This window comes from Macrobrachium rosenbergii, chromosome 20 (genome assembly GCF_040412425.1).
Source record: "Macrobrachium rosenbergii isolate ZJJX-2024 chromosome 20, ASM4041242v1, whole genome shotgun sequence".
NCBI classification, from domain to species: Eukaryota; Metazoa; Arthropoda; class Malacostraca; order Decapoda; family Palaemonidae; genus Macrobrachium; species Macrobrachium rosenbergii.
Window position 1 is genome coordinate 15,388,370 of NC_089760.1, and position 20,786 is coordinate 15,409,155.

General features: G+C 35.7%; 1 protein-coding gene across 6 annotated transcripts in view; it reads right to left on the reverse strand.

Annotated features, from left to right (window-relative positions):
- The window catches only part of SppL (signal peptide peptidase-like protein), a 145,825-nt gene that overhangs the window by 27,115 nt on the left and 97,924 nt on the right, over positions 1 to 20,786 (reverse strand). For all 6 annotated transcript variants that reach the window (XM_067122003.1, XM_067122002.1, XM_067121998.1 and 3 more), the window contains one exon: positions 14,487 to 14,564. In XM_067122003.1, coding sequence (XP_066978104.1) covers positions 14,487 to 14,564 — 78 coding nt within the window. The remainder of the gene's footprint in view (positions 1 to 14,486; positions 14,565 to 20,786) is intronic.

Below are 20,786 nucleotides of genomic sequence, written 5' to 3' on the forward strand. Positions count from 1 at the left end.
AATACATGGGTATCAAGACATGGAAAATATGTGGGTTTAAAAATGTGGAAAATATATGGGTTTAAAGGCGAAAAATATGGGTTTAAAAACATAGAAAAAGGTGTCTACACATCTACCCTCAAAGAAAGAACATGGGCCTGTATACATAAACAAATCTATATGCCCTAAAGTTTACATTAAAGAACTAATAATACAACTTATTCAGTTCAACAACTCAACTTGCAAACCCCAGTAAAAAGAAAACTATTATTAAATAATATAACAAACCTTATCGTCACTGATTATATTAAAAATGTTATAAAAATGACAACTGGCACGAAAGAGTAGCTCTACTATAAAATTTCAATACCATTTACATTAATACTGTTGCAAAAAAGTAATAAAATATGAACAAATAAATAAATCTCTCGGACAACATTCCTCACGGCCGGTATCACCACTTGATATGATAGTTCCTACACTGTGCTGCCCAGTGCAAGTGGAATATCAGTCGATAGCAGGACGAACGCAATTACATGTACAAGGCAGACAAGAGGTCTCATTCATGACACACGAAAAGCGACCCTGATTAATGTTACAAAAACTGAACTTCAATCTGAGACACCTTCAGAGTTGCAGGCATTCACAAGTCCTTACGTCTTGTGAGTACACACACACACACATTCTCTCTCTCTCTCTCTCTCTCTCTCTCTCTCTCTCTCTCTCTCTCTCTATATATATATATATATATATATATATATATATATATATATATATATATATATATATATACACACACACACACACACACACACACACACACACACACACACACACACACACACACACACACACACTAAGGATGGTGATACAACGAAATTGGAGCGTAAGATTTCTAAACCAGAAATCTTATGCTCCAATTTCGTTGTACCACCATCATTTACCAACTGCATTTACCAACTGGTAGATTGTTATCACACCCCACATATATCTATCTATTCAAAGCATGAATGTTTCCTGATAATATTTTTGCACATTTTGGTTGTATCTATATTTTCGAAAATTTTGTCATAAAAAGTGTTGTTTTTTTCTGCCAAGAACCTTGACAAAACACGTCAAACACTTCCAGGTCTGCGCGAAACAATGCATCGCGTACAATCTGATTGCAATGTAAAATTATTTTATTCTTTCCACAGCATGAAGAAATTCTCTCTCTCTCTCTCTCTCTCTCTCTCTCTCTCTCTCTCTCTCTCTCTCACTGACATTTTTCCGGCGAATTAGCCAATCCTTCATCCTTTACTTCAACTCTTGAGAGGACTAGTTTCCTCTTCTTCCCCATCGTAATTGCTTAACCTAGAAATAAAAACGAATCCAGAACTCTGGAAGAAACGTAATATTTTCGCCTGAAATCGCGGCGCCCCAGCACTGAGGTGTCTCAAGACAATTACTTTCCTTAATAGGTGGAAAGTATTGGCAGGAAAAGCCCTTCTTCACACGTAACAGATTTCGCTTATTCACACCTCGAATACAAGGGTCTATCTCCACTTTGAATGTTTTTCCTCTCGAGATACAAAGATGAAACACTATTTGAAAAGTATGCAAATTTTGAAGATAAGATTACAATTACGATCAGTATAGAGTGACTGGGTATATAGGAGGATGGACTGAGTAGCCAAGGAGACAGGGAAAGAAACAGGTGAAGATCACTAAGAAATTTTAAGGAAAAGAAGAAGTTTCCACAGGAAAAAAAATCTTTTTGGAACCAAAGTATTTCCAACAATCACGCCTCTTTCCACATATATTTCCACGACTTTCTATATTGTCTTTTACTCTAGGAATTTTCTGCCACCATCAATATCGTTTCTTTATATGTCACATACATTTCAGTTTCAATCACCTGGGACAATCATCCTTTCATAATCCCCAAAATCAGCTAGACACAATATTAATTCTACCAAAATAAATCTCCTCAACATCCATTCTTCTCATTTCTTTAACCATATGTACTCATTATTTTAGCCTTTTCTTCACTCACACTCATTTCTACCCATACACTCCTCTAATAACACATGCGCGCACTTTCCCATTCCCCAAAGTCTTCCCTTTACTGCTAGTCTTACTCTTTCCCGAAGTTCTACAGTCACCTTCCTGCTACCCCAGACACAATCGCTCTTTAGACTTCCCATTAAAAAATAAAAAATAATGATACACCTTCCATAGTGAACCTGAGAACAACCGACTTTGTTGCAGTTTTCACATTCTACTTCTTTAGAAGTTTGGGTAACCATGTACTTATTGTAAGGGTATCCGATTAAGAAAAATATTGCATACGACTGATCATTTCAAATATGTGCAGGTCAAAACAACATATACATACATAGCTACATATATATATACATACTCACCCATATATATATATATATATATATATATATATATATATATATATATATATATATATATATATATATATATACTTAAAAAATCACAGTAGATGCACGTGACTTCAGTGTATAAGCGAATCCCACAGGAAAATGAGAGGCAGAAGTTCAGTACCAAGCGCTTTCACGTTTATTAACACATCGTCGGGGCACGACGATGCGTTAATAAACGTGAAAGCGCTTGGTACTGAACTTCTGCCTGTCATTTTCTCATCATATATATATATATATATATATATATATATATATATATATATATATATATATATATATATATATATATGTGTGTGTGTGTGTGTGTGTGTGTGTGTATATAACTGAATCACGAAAATATGGAGCGTGATGAATATATAAATAAAGACAAAATCCACAAAGGAAAGAGAAACACTGGAGTGCTGCGAGGCCTTTCGACTGGCGTCCTTTACTCTGCTAAGTAAAGGACGCCAGTCGAAAGGCCCTCAGCACTCCAGTATATCTCTTTCCTTCGTGGATTTTGTCTTCACACACACACACACACACACACACACACACACACACACACACACATATATATATATATATATATATATATATATATATATATATATATATATATATATATATATATACACATATATATATGAGAGAGAGAGAGATTGTTCACACTCAAGGCTACACAAATCCAGCGTGATATCTAGCTTCCTCCCATTTATTTTTTCTTTTTAGTTTCCCCTGCCCATGATTAAGTCTCGAACCTCACGGAGGAGGAAGAGAAAGTTTCATTTTATAATCGAGACAGGTTTTTGCATTTATTTACCATCGCAAGCATCCGTGTGTGTGTGTGTGTGTGTGTGTGTGTGTGTGTGCGCGCGCAAGCTTATACAAATAACGAAACAAAAGACAGTGACTTGACCAGGAATAAAAGGTGTCGTTTCATTAAATCAGACATTCTCTGGATCACTGCAGACACCCTGTGTTAAAACTGCTTTGTCTCCATACTTTCATCGACACTGCAACGCTTTCACTTACAAACCATCTAAATTCTAAAGTTTACAGTTACCAAGCACTGGCCGAGATCTTAAGTTACTCTAGATCTACGGTTTAAACCCATTATATTTACCGTAAATCAGTATTCCCAAAAATCCTGGCTGTTCAACTTTAATATGCAAGCGTGAAATTAATATTATATACATATACACATAAATATGCACACAGACACACACATATATATATGTATGTATGTAAGTATGTATAATGAAGAAGTAGACCCCAAAAGTTATAGGCAAAAGCGCCTGTAAAAGCAACCGAGGCGGTAGTCATAATAATTAGAAAGGAAAAAGTTAAACGACCAACCTTCCCCAACCTTTCTTTAAGAACCGAACCCCCATCCCTTTTCGTAGCCGGAGGGAGGAATTCGGAGATATGCTCTTTTAAACTTTCACTCCCAGTGTATACAGGTATACACAAACACACACACACAACTCCAGGAAACGAACGAAACCAGTTGTTCAGTGAAAGTCTTCCCCGTGACGTGGTCGCGGTATTCAGCTGCGGTTCCCAGACTGCACGCACCGGGCGCCAAGTTGCCATGACGGGAAAGGATTTCAAAAGCCATGCAAAGGGGGATCACTTTTCTGTTTTATGTAACACATGTCTCTTGCTTCCCTCCCGGGTCTCTCCTCTCAAAGCTATTGCAATCGATGCTGATTCCGATGATGTTTTCCGACACCGCTTTATTTTCGTGATCGCCCCCCAATGCTCTCTGTCAGGGAAGGCTAGACTGAAGGGACCGATTTCCAACTTTCCGACGAAATGCTAACTGAAGCAATGACTGCTCATCCTACCGTTAAATAAAACATGCAAGTCACTTGACTCTCTCTCTCTCTCTCTCTCTCTCTCTCTCTCTCTCTCTCTCTCTCTCTCTCTCTCTCTCAATGAGGCATATGTTGCTCTTTTGTATGCATACATCTACACTTGAATACATGCATAAGTTCCTTTATATTTATATATATATATATATATATATATATATATATATATATATATATATATATATATACACATATACACTGTATACATATACATATATTAATATAAATACACGTACAACTACATATATTAATTCATATCTATCACAAATATACATATGTACACATATGCATACACAATAAACACTATTTGGGCTAAAACGAACAGGCCAAGGACCGAACAGTTTCACAGTAACTTCAGTTAGTGTATTCAATAATTTACATAAAGGTCATAATGAATTATAGAAACGCGGAAGAAAAATACCAGCTTTCGTGTCTCAAACTATATACAAAATATATTTTTTGACTGCATGATAAAATGGTGGCTTAAGACCGAGCCATATGTTTACGACAAAACACCATTTCACTTCAACTTTTTTTTTTAGTTATGGTGGTCCCTCTACAATAAAAAACACACCCTACAAAACAAATAGAATTCAATAATTAACCATAACACAAACTAGAACGAAACATCACTTGTATAAAAGTAAAAGGAGCAAATTAACGTAAGCCGCTTAGCAAATTCTCTGGGGCATGTACATTACCCAATTAGTTTCTGAGGCATCTCTCTGTTAGGCAATATAATAAAAGGTTCTTATCCCAAGAACACTGTTATTCAGACATGCAACAAAGCTCACCAATCAGAAAGCGACCACTCGAGAGATACAACCAGGTTTACTGTCGTGAAGGATGTTACCATGCCCAATGTAAAGACTTCTGACTGATCTTTGAACAGCTTTCTACATGGATGAGCAGCCAAAAATACGGATGTCAAAACACCTGTCATGACACAAAAATGCAACCAAGTTACCCGTCTGAAAGACCGAAGCAATATTGCACGGTAGTTGCTCTCTGTATATGGTTCCAGTTTCAGAGAGCGTTGGAGATCGTAAAACGCGATATCTCACTTTAAATGACCATCATGCAATAAATTATAAGAGATCTCATGATATAACAAGAAATTTCTGGCGTTTACTCATATTATTTCGGAATTTAAAAAAAAATCTTCCGAGCAATTTTATCTTCCAAACTAATGGGTCTCTGGAATACCTCAGTTTTCAAGTTAACAAAAATGCCATAACGTGAAACATATCATCAACTGGTAAATTAAATCTGACGAAGCTATTTATACGTTAATACACCAAAAGTATTTAAGGCGAATCAAAAATATTAATAAAAACGAGGCGATTATTACTGGATGAAACAGAACGTCGCTTGGCTCACTTCTCCCGTCTTTTTTTATTTATTTATTTTTTTAAACAAGAGTTGAAGCTCTATATGGAAGTTGTTGCTTTGAAAACAACAATAATAATTTTGTCCTAACACTTATACCACCAAGCAAATGTAAATTTTGCGCAATAAATACGTCGCGATCGGACATAATCATAAAGGTTTCAACTTCAAGTGACAAGCATCTTCGATCGCTGTTCTGGTATTTTTCTTTCATACGTCAGCAACACGATGTTTCTCACAGGTCCATATTATGTACATCCCGCCCCCCACAAAAAAATCACAATATTTATTCGTATATATTCCTTCCGCACGTTCATCGATTTTCATTTAACCACAACACTAAAGTTCAGTTTAAAATCAACGATCAAGTCCGACATTAATAGCAAACAATAAAATGATATCATACATAGTCAATTTCGAATTATATCCTTAAGCATTCGTTTTAGCTCATCTCCACGAGAGAGAGTGGTAGTCTCTAAATTTTTTCAGCTGCATCATGGTTTTTGCTGAAAAAGAAGTTCAATTCTCTACCGAGTCGACTACTTTTTTTTTTTATTTCATTTATGTTCCAGAAAAGAAAAGTTCATTACTCTCTCTCTCTCTCTCTCTCTCTCTCTCTCTCTCTCTCTCTCTCTCTCTCTCTCTCTCTCTCTCTCTCTCTCTCTCTCTCTGTTTTTAATAACAATTCTTTTGCTGGGGTGTAAAATGTCCACTTCTTCTAACGACGCAGGAGAAAATGGATATGAAACGAAAGCGCCTCCAAGGTGTAAGAGATAATATACCCACCAGTTTTAAACCAACCTTTCCCAAACGTACTCAGACTTTCAAACAAGAAACAACTTTCGTTGTGTCCTCAGGGCAACCACAAAAACAAATAATCGACTTGACGAATATTATGACACTTGTACAGAGCCCCGCCCTCCCCCCGCTTCTCTCTCTCTCTCTCTCTCTCTCTCTCTCTCTCTCTCTCTCTCTCTCTCTCTCTCTCTCTCTCTCTCGTGGTAATAACCACCTCTAATAGAAGTCATTTAATAGTACACTCTAAAATACTGAATGGACATTCTTAAACATAAACAGGTAAGAGGAAAATTCCCACAACCCATCACCAACACCAAACAAGCAAGACCTTCCCCAGAATACAGACATCATCACTGAACTTGGAAAAAGGTCATCATAATGACCAGCACTCAGATCATTATTGCTTTGGCCTTTGAAGACCACCATAACCGTACAGAGATCAAATAACAACCAAGTCACCATCAAAGACCAATCTTGAAGAGCTCAAGTCCAACCGCATGACAAGAGAAGTTGAACATTCGTAGGCGGTGCAACGCTCCACCAGAACACACTCACACCAATTCACAACGGAGAATCCAATAAAAACCACATCCATCTCTGCTAATGAACATCACCCTATTTAGACATTAAAAGGATACAGAACAGAAACACTACAGTTCAGCCTTGAAGCTGTTGAATATAATCAAAATGTTAGTATCGTTTCGATAAGCATTACATAATTTCTTTTCTTGCATGTTCAACCACAACTCGAGGTAACAGATGTACATTTCAAATTATATTTGACCTTCATACCAGTTAAAGAGTGACAAAACATAGCATATGCATTCAGCGATCTTCAAACTATATATGAAAACACACAAGCACAGCTTTATCAAATCTGACTACATGAATAACCATTATTCTCAATATATCAAAAGCAAGCATTCATTTGTTAATCGATAAATGAGATTAAACAATTGACATGACAACAAACATCATACTGTGAACGCACCTTTCCCTCTCTTACAAATAAAAAAAAAAAAAAAGTTTTCGAATTATAAAAAACAACAAGCGTAGGAACAACAGTTCCAGATTTAGATACTCCATTAGAGTTACGTAGTAATGACAGTAATTTCCGTACTTTTCCTTGTTCACGTCAAGGTTTACTCAAGTCATCATCAAAGTTAATAATGTGAAAAACTACACACAGAGAGAGAGAGAGAGAGAGAGAGAGAGAGAGAGAGAGAGAGAGAGAGAGAGAGAGAGATTCGAAATATAAACTTGTTACGAAAAGTTTGGTGTTTAAATATAGTACCACATTTACAGACAACACTCGTGAACCTAATCAGTTCTCATTATCAATATAGACGAAAAATAACACTACAATGAACCACTTAGTAAACAAAAGTTTAAGGATGAAAATGGGAAAAATGGCTGATCTACGAAAAGATGACAAACTAAATGCTATATACAACGCATGGGACCATGTGAAATCAATACCACAGTCTAACGATATTGGCATGAAATCTAAGAGACCTTTCTTTACAAAACACTAACAATAAAAACATTTAATACTCTAGAAGGATATTGTAGCATGGTACACTCTAAGATAACACTTCTTAGTACCATGGACGCAATGTAGCCGTTTTCGTATGCAAATATGTGAACACACGTATTATCTAAAACACATTATGCATACTTTTAATTCATGCATGTGAATAAAACAGCTATATCCAGCTAGGTGAATGTACAAGAGTATTTTCGTTTTCTTTCCCAAACAGCAAGGAGCTACCATATTCTTTGTATAAACATGATGCCAACTCTAATAAACACGATCAAAAAAACAGATGTACACAAAGACAAAGACCAGAGTGAAAATAATTGTTTCCTGGGCAGTGAATACTAAAAATAAAAATAAAACTTTCTTTAGTTTTCACTTAATTCTGCTAAAAAAAATACCAGCAATTAGGACCAATAAATACCCCCTATGACGTTAATAATAATAATAATAATAATAATAATAATAATAATAATAATAATAATAATAATAATAATAATGTCAAATGTACTTATGACGTTAAATGTACGGAATATATATATATATATATATATATATATATATATATATATATATATATATATATATATATATATATATATATATATATATATATATATATATATATTATATATATTATATATATATATATATATATATATATATATATATATATATATATATATATATATATATATATATATATATATATATATATATATATATATATATATATATATATATATATATATATATATATATATAATTTCACACAGGTTCGATGACCGGCATCAGTGCGAAAGACAAGTAACAGTTTTAAGAAATTCATAAGAAACAGACCTTTTTTCACACACCCACACACCTGTTTTTTCTAGACTTCAGTAACGACTTTCTCGGCACTGACTCGAGATGTTTTGCTTGTTTTTTCCTTACTTTCGCAAAGAAACACCGAAGGCGATTTCACCAGTACGATTTTCCATTCTGCGTCTTCAACGTTCATTGTTATTATCCGTCTTCCTACACCGGAACAAACCAACCTTTGCTAGATATCTAATGGTTAGCACTTTGAACCATAATAAACTGAAACCGAACACAGTTTCAAATAAAAAAAAAAAAAAAAAAATAAAAAAATTCCAAATAGAGCCAAACGAAATTCTGTCTGGCGTAAACAGATAATCTTTTTCAAGACATCTAAGAAATCGCTCCAACGACAGGAGATAAAAGAACCAAGGTAAGCAGGTACTGTACTAAAGGGCTCGAGCGGGCACACACGTAAAAACGGGCTCGGCCTCGTCCTTCGCCAGTCTTTCCATAATGCCATTTTATCTGTCTTAGTGATCAGAATTGTTCAGACATCTTGCAGTTTTATCATACTGAATATAGTCTTACGTTGTAAGAGAGAGAGAGAGAGAGAGAGAGAGAGAGAGGTTTATTACTATTAGAGATGTAGAACCAAATTGTATTTTTAATTTTTTTGTGAAAACTGCTGATCAGCATCAAATAAGTCTTATTTTTCCGAAGATAGCTAGAAGGGATTCTTTTTTGCACTTGTTGGAGAAATGGTAATGTTACATCATTTGGTTTATCTGGTTGTGTTACGTCTATCCCTGACAATTGACGTCTAGTTTCTATTACTCCTGAATGTCTATTGGCAAAACGTCTGAATGCATATGCTGAAAGTAATCACATGTTTCCCAGTTTGCAGTTTCGTTTTCACAAGGGCATAGGAGCTTGTGATGGTCTTCTTTCAATTTCCAGGGCCCTACAGAAATGAGCAGATTATGGTCATGAAGTTTGTATGACTGGTCTTGACTTCAGTGATGGTGATACTTTTCCCCTTTCCAATTATGAGGACCTTGTATTTACACCTGCATATATGGAGGAATTGTTGGACTATTTTTATTATTATTAACGAATCTTACTTCGCAAAAGCCAAAGAGTTGTTGCAGAAGAGCACTATCAGTGATTCCGCCTTTTCAGCTTAATCCCTTGTCTATTTCTGACTTCTGTCCTCTCTTCGTCTCTTAAGTCTTCTCGAATGCAGTCTCTCCATAACCTTTTGGGGCTTCCTCTCCTCTGTGTCCCTAGCAATTACATTCCCACGGTCTCCCCTGCAACCTGTCCCTCATCATCTCCCCTCCTCATCAGGTGCCCTAACCATCGAAATATTGTCTCTTGGGCTTTCTTTGACACTTGAATGACCTTTGCTTTTCCTCCGACGTAATTCCCTTCTTGTCTCTCCAATCAGCCATCTGGGCATTTAATCTCCGTTTGCTGTTCTGCTTTCTTCAGTGGGCTGCTTCTAGTCATACAACACAACAGGTCATACCACCAACTTTAGCCTACTGAGGGCACACTTGTCGCAGATTACGCCGCATAGCCCCTTCCAATTATTGCATTTGGAGGGGGTTCGATGATTAACCTCCTTATTCACATCACCCACTGCACCTATCATCGAGCCCTGATATTTAAACACATTCTTGATGTTCACTTCTCCCAGCTTAATTTCTAGTTTTGCAATCAAAACGATGTTATCACCAAGGCCACTACTTCAAGCAAAATACTGCAAAAGGACCTCGGTGTTGATTCCTGGGGCAGTCCAACCTTGATCTGGAAGCTCCTAGTCATCCCTAAATACTTATTACGGTGGCTGTTACATTTCTTTAATTATTCTCACATATTCCTCCAGCTCCCTCAAGCTTCTCTACACTTCCTGTCAGAGTTACTGTGCTGGGTTCACTATTTTTATACATGGCAAGATATGTGGTTTGGCGTTGAAAACATGCTTGCTGCCTATACAGATGATGCTACTTTGGATCGATCCTATATCCTGAGTACAGATCTGTGGTTGCTCAGTCTCTTAACAGGGATCTAGCTTTAATTAAAACCTGACAAAATTCATTATAATTGTGGGCAGATCTTTTCACTGACAAAGTTTCTTTAACTAATGAAACCCATGCAAAATTTTAGGCGTCGTCCTTTATGGGAAATTAACTTTTAAGAAACGTATGTGGTCTATCTCTACAACTGCACACAAATCTGTAAACTGAAAGTCTGTCATGGATTTTAGAAACCTGTCTATCCTGCGGAAATGTTTTTAATACTGTTCCCCATTTTAGTGTCCAGCAACTGACACATCTTATATTGCTGGAAAAAACGAATTTCTATCAAATTTCTCACGTATGAACTTAGCAATCATTTCCGGCATCGTCATTCAATCAATTCATTGAGCACGCTTTATACATATATGTCACAATTCTGATTATCTTTGCATTCCAATCTTTCCAAACTAAACCAGTCATAGCACAGTACCAGATATGCAGTGAATTCTAAGTCTTTTCTTCTCTTTCCTGAGGATCAGTACCTATACAGCTTCCAATTTTTTTTTGTACTGACCTAATTAAGGAACATTCTTCCTAAAATAATGCGACTGAACCGTTGGAAATTCATAAGGGATACATATAATATATATATATATATATATATATATATATATATATATATATATATATATATATATATATATATAAAAATTCTAAAGGCAAGTTCACCTTATAGATTACTTGTTATCAATCTTATCTATTTATTTTGCTATCTATTTTGTTTGTTTTTCTTTTTATACTGGATTGCCTATTCTGTACTTCTCAACTTACATTTTCGTATTGGATTGTTTTCCATTGGGCTTGCTGCACTTTGGCTAATAATAATAATAATAATAATAATAATAATAATCACTAACCCCATATCCTGTTGGAGTGAAATCCTAATTCATCTAAAAGAGAAAACAACAATTCTGGCGGTGCTTCTCTCAATGACCAAGCTTCACGAGAGAAACAGTGCACCTCTCCTTCCACAAGCAGTCAGTTATCCTTGAAACATCTCATAAAAAAGCTCTCTCTCTCTCTCTCTCTCTCTCTCTCTCTCTCTCTCTCTCTCTCTCTCTCTCTCTCTCTCTCTCCTCCTTCGGCCAGTAACCGAGTCTTTACGCATGCAGGACTGTCTGCAATTAGACCTCGTTCTCTCAAGGTTGGATGATCTGCGACCGCAATTCTACAGTAAATGCCGATCAAAGGAATAGTGCTACCGCTTATGGTAAAACACCGACCTCCTTGCGTACAAAAAAGCACAGGCTGAATAATCTCAACAATTCATCTCTGAAGCAAAACAATACATTACCTTGATTTGTATTCTTCAAGGACAAGCAATATTCGCAGAACAAATGCAGCTGACAGGAAATAAGTACTTAATGACGACATCATAACAAAAGGGAAAAAGTCAACCGCGACATGTGAGAAATTCAATTACACACCAGATTAAAGTTAACAATGTTTCATCGTATCTGGCCTTATTCGATAGACTGCCTGAAGGCACCAAAAACCTTGCTTTATCGTCTTTTAGCATGCAGTTTGTTCCAAAAGTCACCTCCACACACGTTTTCGGAAGTAAAATAATTTAATGATAAACGATACTCTTTCCAGGCGATAAGGCCTTGTCATGTTAATTTATTCAAAGGACACCGACCATGACATTTATTCCAAAGCAAATATCACAGCGGAAGTTACAATTTCAATAACTAAAGATAATACATTTAACGTAAAGACAAAAAAATAATAATTTTCACAGTATGGAACAAATCGGTAATAAACGTATGCATGACACACACATACACATATATATTATATATATAATTATAGGCCTATGTATGTACGTAGGCATGCACACACACACACACACATGCACACACACACACATATATATATATATATATATATATATATATATATATATATATATATATATATATATATATATATATATATATATATATATATTATATATTAGTGAACATATATATATATATTGCATATTAGTGAACGGGCGCGAGTAATCTAGCTTATCATGTCAGTTATCTATATCACGAATTACGAAAAATAAAAAAGTCCAGTAGAGACTACACCAATACCCTATCCATAAAACCACCCAATTACCTTGTGTCTGGCCGCCAGGTCCAAGAATTCGCCAGCATCTTGGTTCCCTGACCTTCCGGGCAGGAGATAATGAATTCCCAAAAGCATCGTTCGCAACCTACAGGATATAACCCTCTCTTCGATCCACTCCCAAGGAGAGAGAGAGAGAGAGAGAGAGAGAGAGAGAGAGAGAGAGAGAGAGAGTAAGCTCCAGCCAACCAGCTGCCAATGGCTACTCCAGGGGGGTGGTTGTCACATACACCCCACCTCCGGCTCAAAGTTCCAAGGATAACCAGTCCTTGAAAACCAAAGGAACCTCATTCTACCTCGGCAGAGGAACCTCCCGACTGCCCTTCTTTCAATAACCTTTTGGCTTCTAACTGGAATTATTCAAGTGTATCATTTCTTTGTGTTTTTATGCGCTTCAGCAATACCTCTTTTCGCTGTCGACTCAAAAGGGACATCATCGTTTGGGATCATCCCAGCACACTATTTTCATGACCCCTTCTCGCGTGGTTGATTCAATAACAATAATAATGATGATGTTTTATTCCATTCATCTTAAACCTAGTGATAAGACAGCGCAGGCACATCAAGAAATCCTGATTAATGTCAATGAGCTAGGGCTAGGCTCTTTACCGGGAGGGAGTAACAAACTATTCAGCTCCCTAAGCAGGGAGAAGCTGGGGTGTGTGAGCATATGTGTTGCCTAAGAGATTTACTGTTGAGTAAACCTTTCTCATTCAATCCTTCTGCATCATGTCTGTTGTGCACATCTTCCAGATCTGTTCTCTTGGATCCATCTTAAATTTTTAGTGGAGTGGAGCCCTCACTATAAAAAGTACTATCACTTAATTTTTCCAATCCAACATTTACCACGTGTCTCGATGAGTTTCTCAGAATTATATTTTTCCATTACAAAGAGGTTCTTGCCACAAACTTCTGCGATAAATAACGCCATACTTCTCAACTGAATGTAAAAAAAAAAAAACTTTAACTGTGCATAAGATAAAAATCAACTACTGTAAATATAAAAATGAAAAACAACTCTAGCAATCTTTTTTCTATTGTTTTCTCACTCCGCACATTTCTGACAATGGAATTCCCTTTATACTACAGGATATAACAACATTTATATTATCAAATTCCAGATCACTGAAACTTATCATACACTTTTCGGTATTCTGTATAAAGAAATGCCTGTACAACGCAAACAAACAAAGACACGTGAACATGCATAAATTCAACACTATATACATGTGTGTGTGTGTATATACATACATATGTGTGTGTGCTGGTGCGCGCGCGCTTGTACAACACCCGCAAACAGACAGACACGTGAACATGTACACACATATACACATATATTTATATACATATACAGTATATATATATATATATATATATATATATATATATATATATATATATATATATATATATATATATGATATATAAAATGGGTATGCGAGCGTGTATGCTCATTTGTGTGATTACAGACATAAAGAGGGACTGGAAACTTTACCTGAAACTTCCATACACGATAAGTAGTATCGAGATGAGGAAGGTGGAGACACGCGAGGAGTCCACTATGGAGTAGGCCCTGCAAAGAGACAAGAATAATTTCAAAAATACAATCCTGAAATCATTTCCAAAGTCTTCCTTTTAATGCCTGCAAGAAAACAAGATTACAGCTGTTAGGTAATTTTTTGGAGGTAAGCGACAAGAAGAATACATCTGAAAGAGAAAAGTATAGTCATGTTATGTGATGGTGACTCGAGAAATACTCCCGAAAAGAAAGGCATCACAACATAGACACCAAAATACATAATCCATCTGGAGGGTGATTCTGGAAGGGACGTCATGAAGGAAAACAGGGAAGGATTAAGGATGAAATACAATACGAAAAAATACGGTTACATTCCTCAGAGTACAGTTCAAAAGAGTTGATAATGCTTTAAATCAATGAAATGAAATATGTTCCTATATTTCTCTGAGTTACATTAAATCTATGGAGAAGTTCATGTAACAGGAAAAAATACCATATAAGAAAGATTTTGACATAAGGAGAAGAAATTGACACGTGTAAGGAAATTCAAGGATAAATTCAGAATGGAAAAGAAGACTGAGGAAAACTAGAAGAAAATATTAACTACTCTGCCCGGGGTTGAGAGAGAGAGAGAGAGAGAGAGAGAGAGAGAGAGAGAGAGAGAGAGAGAGAGAGAGAGAGAGAGAGAGAGAGAGAGCATCAAAGCAGAAATCGAAGCAATGCTAAGTCACATTTCATACACACAAAAACGCACTTTTTATATTTATTTGTATCACTGAATTGTCAAAGTTATATTTCGTTACTTGTCTGGAACATATTCAACAATAGCCCTAAAATTTAAATATGTAATATAGATAATCTGACGTTGTTAACAAACTTCGCTAAATACTGAAACATTTCTGACCTTTCGCGAATCTATTTTTGACTACGAAAAGTTTGCAAGCTATTAAAACTCATATCCAACAAGATAGTGTTACACACGCGGTTCATTATGCATTTGCTCAGCCTTGCCACCAATAAAGGTCCCCAGAAGCAGTGTCGTAACATGAGTCGAATCATTTGCTACCTTAAACAGGCAACGTGTGTGTGTGTGTGTGTGTGTGTGTGTGTGTGTGTGTGTGTGTGTGTGTGTGTGTGTGTGTGTGTGTGTGTGTGTGTGTGTGTGTGTGTGTGTGTAAATGGTTGGGGGGTTAGGACAAAGGGAGACTTCAACATCTCCCTCCTAACTGTATCCGCAAAAGTTCACTTCAGTACTTTCTATGTTATTTGAGACATGCGGAAAATGCCTGGTGCTGCATTTTCTGCCTTATACTGGGTGATGGCCACACAACCAATCCAATGCTCTTAAAACTTGGTCCGTGCAGTAGCCTCTGTGCCTCAGCCATCCATAGTTCTGGATTGGAGTTCCCTTACGAGAGGTTTCACTCAAGTACGAGCACAATTCCCTGTTCGCTTGTTGATTGGCTTTCATGTATAATAAATTCGATTGTCCGTTTCTTAATTAATAATAACATTTTTAGTTCCATAATAATATTAGCTGTTACAGTCAGGGCTTAAGGGAGAGATATTGCTATCATTCGGAGTATTATTATGTACAGGACAGCCAGCTGGATTAAATTTGTTGACTCTTCGCATAATAAAGCCATTAACTTACTCATTTGAAAACTCTGATAACGTAGATCATATAGCATGGCAGCCTTACTGGGTTTTCTCGTGAAAAAAATTCATCATCTTAGAATGTATCAATTACATAAGCTGAAAAATGAAATTCATTAAAACTGATGTCGCTCCGTATGCAAAATAGGTTGAGTCACATGACTGAAATTTGGTAAAAGTTTACATAACTTTTGAGACTAATGGAGGATGTCAGACACTGGTACTATCTACAGCCATCATTGCGGATAATGTTACTGGCATGTGACAGTGACCCAAATTTGAAAGTGTATATAACCAAAACACAATTTTTCCTCAGAACTGTATGCATTAATTGTAACATGCTAATATAAGGACAATCACTGATAATTTATCTTCTATCCTATGCAAATTAGGATTTGGTGGCCACTCTGAAACTGATACAAGCCTTGAAGCTTGGCGTCACTGGTCAACCTGTCTTGTTTTTATAATCATTGTTATTCAGTAATGAATATTTCTAATCCATTTATTAATTTTCTCTTCTTTTTGCTTTTCAGGTATGGTCATTCTGTTCAATGAATGTCTGCTATACTCCTGTACTAGTCTTCTTCAGCCGAATAATAATAATAATAATAATAATAATAATAATAATAATAATAATAATAATAATAATAATAATAATAATAATAATAGCACAATTCTACATCTGACAGTTACTGATGATTTCGCCGCCACGAAAGAAATTTCTTTCCAAACACCTGTTACACAACAGAACTCCACTAGCTCAAGCTAATTATGTCCATGGCCTTGTTTAACTAAGCACTGCTGTCATTTACGGGAAGGTATTATCCAACCTTCCTAATTCTGGAGGTAAGGTCTGACCACAAATTCTGTGTAGTTTGTTGACAATGTATAGAAAAAAAATGCATTACGCTTGTGTGACACCAATTTAGGAAACACACAATTACATATTTCTGTAAACCTAAAATTTTGTGAAACCCCTACAAAGATTTATGAAAACCCACATGTTTACGCAGTCCTATAAATTTTCAATCATGTGCTTACGAAAACCAGAAATTCAGGTGTACCTCTAACTGTATGAAGGCCTACTTAACAGCATTTTTAAAAATTTTTTTTTTAATTTCACACAATAAAATATTCGTCTTGGGTGCAGTGAAAGCTGCGGTTACAATATATTTCATCCAGCGGCTGTTACACCGGACGAATGAAGAGCACTCGAGATAAACTAACGGACTACCTGTCACACTATCGCTTAGTCTTAATGATAAAGAAAATGCTATACGTTATCAGCTCCTGATTAATAATATAAGAGCTTACTGAACCATCAGATCATATTCAACAGTGACAAATTGTTAAAAATTAGTTTTCAAATTTAATCATGATTTCTAAACTGTGGAACTATTAGTCCATGATACCATATGTAATACCCTGTCATGCACTACTGATGAATTATTAACCATTATATATACTCTGAACTTTGACATTACATAAAACTAAAAACTATAACTAAAAAAAATCAGCCAACTTCTATAATATAAACGTCTTTTCCTACGAACATCTTTCAACAGTCTACAGTTTAGGTTATTTTCTACGCCATTAAGTCGCGAGTCTCCCACACTTAAATGACTTAAATTACGCTAAATTACTTATAATATGCTACTGTAATGACACCTACATAAAGAAATTCCCAGTTTTGCAAGTAAGGAAAACACATTTCACGAGGTAAAATGAGGATGATAGAGTGGTTTCGAATCCTTGTGTTTGTGCCTGAACTGACTATTATTATTATATTATTATTATTATTATTATTATTATTATTATTATTATTATGCAAAACAAGCACAAAGTGATACGCAACAAGCCAAAAAGGAAACAGCATGAAAAGCAACATTCAACATACTAACCATTTTACGTGAAAATACGTAAAAACAGTAAAGTCCAAAGCAAAATATCAAAAGATAGAAACACTTCAGTATAATCCACTCAAGTACCAAAACTAGTTTCAGAAGTTTCAGCACAAAAACATAAAACTTAGCCATGAAAGAAAGGAGCCAGGGCAAAAGCAATAACAACCACTAGAATGGAGAAAGTGAACTACGAACGTCTCTTGACTTTAAATTCCGCAAACAGGAGTTGATTTGCAAAAGTTTCATATCCAATAAAAAATATTACAATAACTGCATATATATATATATATATATATATATATATATATATATATATATATATATATATATATATATATATATATATATATATATATATATATATATATATTATAGGAGAACAGGCACCAGCCCTCGGGGTGGGGAGATAAACAGTGGGCCTAGCGACACCGGCCATGTGTCATAGGCATTGGAACCTGTCCCCCACTGGCTGTCGGCCTAAGAAACAGGAGATCAGCGCCTGCCCTATGAGCCTACAGAGGCCCAGGAGGACTTTAACTTTAATATATATATATATATATATATATATATATATATTATATATTATATTATATATATAATTGAAGGATTGTGAGAAACAAGGTCTAGATTTAGTGAGAAATACCATACGGAAAATAAGTAGTTCCACGTTCTGATGAGATTATGATGGAAAATGATGGCTTGGATGATTCATGTCACAACACCTGGGAAGATAGTAGGCGATAGTGTTGGCTGGGCTCCTGTGAGCAACAGGAGAGCTGGAAGACCCAGACCTACTTGGATAAGAACTACGAGAAGAGAGGCCAGAGAGGAGTGGCGATTTGTGGAAGACACAGTACAGGAAAGACGTTTAGTCATTATATTATCGAAAATCTGTCTCGTTTTGGGAAGAGTAAACCGTAATACAAGGCCTGAACTCTGGCAACGTAATCAGAACCGATGGCAGTATCATCGATATGTCTGATTAGAAAGCACTGGAGAAACGAAAATTAAATACCTTGGCCCCCATTTAGGTTCTGGAATATCCCAAATTAAGGACGTTTTCCGCTGTTTACATTTTTTAAGAAGCAAATTCGTGAGTTCTTTGTCTTATGCAGAAGTAGGTCGGTCCATATAAGCAATTCAAAATCAATTATTAGGTTATGAATGACTAAACACACAAACACACATATAGACATATAGACACATCTGCGCGGAAGCGTACGAACGCGCACACACATTTTATATATACTGTATATGTGTTTGTGTGTACTTATGACATAGTATGATTATATATGTGTGTGTGTGTGTGTATATATATATATATATATATATATATATAATATATATAAATATTATGTGTTTATGCACGTTTTAACATACATGGAACTTCCACCTGACTGGGAACACAAGCTAACCACTTCATAATGAGATTTCATATCATATGGGTTCATTTTCGTTGTGGTGTGTTTAATTTTTTCGTCTTCCATGGTGTGTGAACCTTCAACCGGAACAGCCATAAAGACCACATTTGTATCAGTATTTTGATATGATGAAGCTTGCTAAGACTGCTTAGCAAGCTTTACCAAGCTTCGTCATATTAAAATGCCAATACACGAATCAAGAGAGATCAAGAACTAGAGGTGGTACGGTTAAAGAGAGAGAGAGAGAGAGAGAGAGAGAGAGAGAGAGAGAGAGAGAGAGAGAGAGAGAGAGAGAGAGAGAGAGAATTTACATAAAAGCATTCATAAGGATGCATAATAAATAAATAATAATTAAAAAACGACTGAATTTAGATACTATAGCTCTAAGAGCACAGGTGCTAAGTGGTGGAGTTGGTCTTGACTGAGATAAAACTTTATAAAGGCTGTCTGAGCACAGATGTTTTGATAAGAATCTAAACCACAATGACCGGTAAACCTGGATACCACTGACAAGTGTTCAAGAATGTTGCTAATATAACCCCTAGATACAGGATTTCTTAGAAACAATACTCAATAAGGTGCTGACTGCATCACTTACTGAACGTCAGAGCTTAGTTTATGCTAGCAGCTATATCCTTTTCGCATTTAGAAGATTACAGATGATAAATGAGCAGTATTTAATGAGGTATCATCTCATTTTCCCAAGGCAAAGACATTTTACATTTTAAAGTTATCTAAAGGTTAATATAGTTACAAGCCCACTCCCGTATAATATATTCATGTCTTGACCACTTGAAAAAAAATAAAAAGCTAAAGCTGTAGTAGGAGCAGAGTATATAGTAGTAGTAATGGAAGGAACACGAGAACCTCGTCTGCAAAACCAGCGTGGAAACTAAGAAGAACTATCATTCATTCATTCATAAATAATCATGAAATAACAGCTTGTTAAAAAAAACTATAATGCATAAAAGTGTATTATGTAACGTACTGCACTGGGCTTCAATGTTACTAAGGCATTACAATCAAAATGCCTATTACCGTGGACTCAAACCATCTCCCAAGTGGAACGCATTTATAAAAACAGTATTTTGAGGGAGGATGAGTGCCTCGTTTCTACTAGATTAGAAAATTATTTATATGAACAGTATGAACCCAGGAGGAGCTAAATTTAATAAATAACATTACAAAATACTAACATACTTCATATATGCATCCTGATTTTTATTAAATACCACAAGGAAGTACTTAATGCAAAGTCTGTATCTTGAACAGGGTTCAGGTTGTTTGTAAGTAAC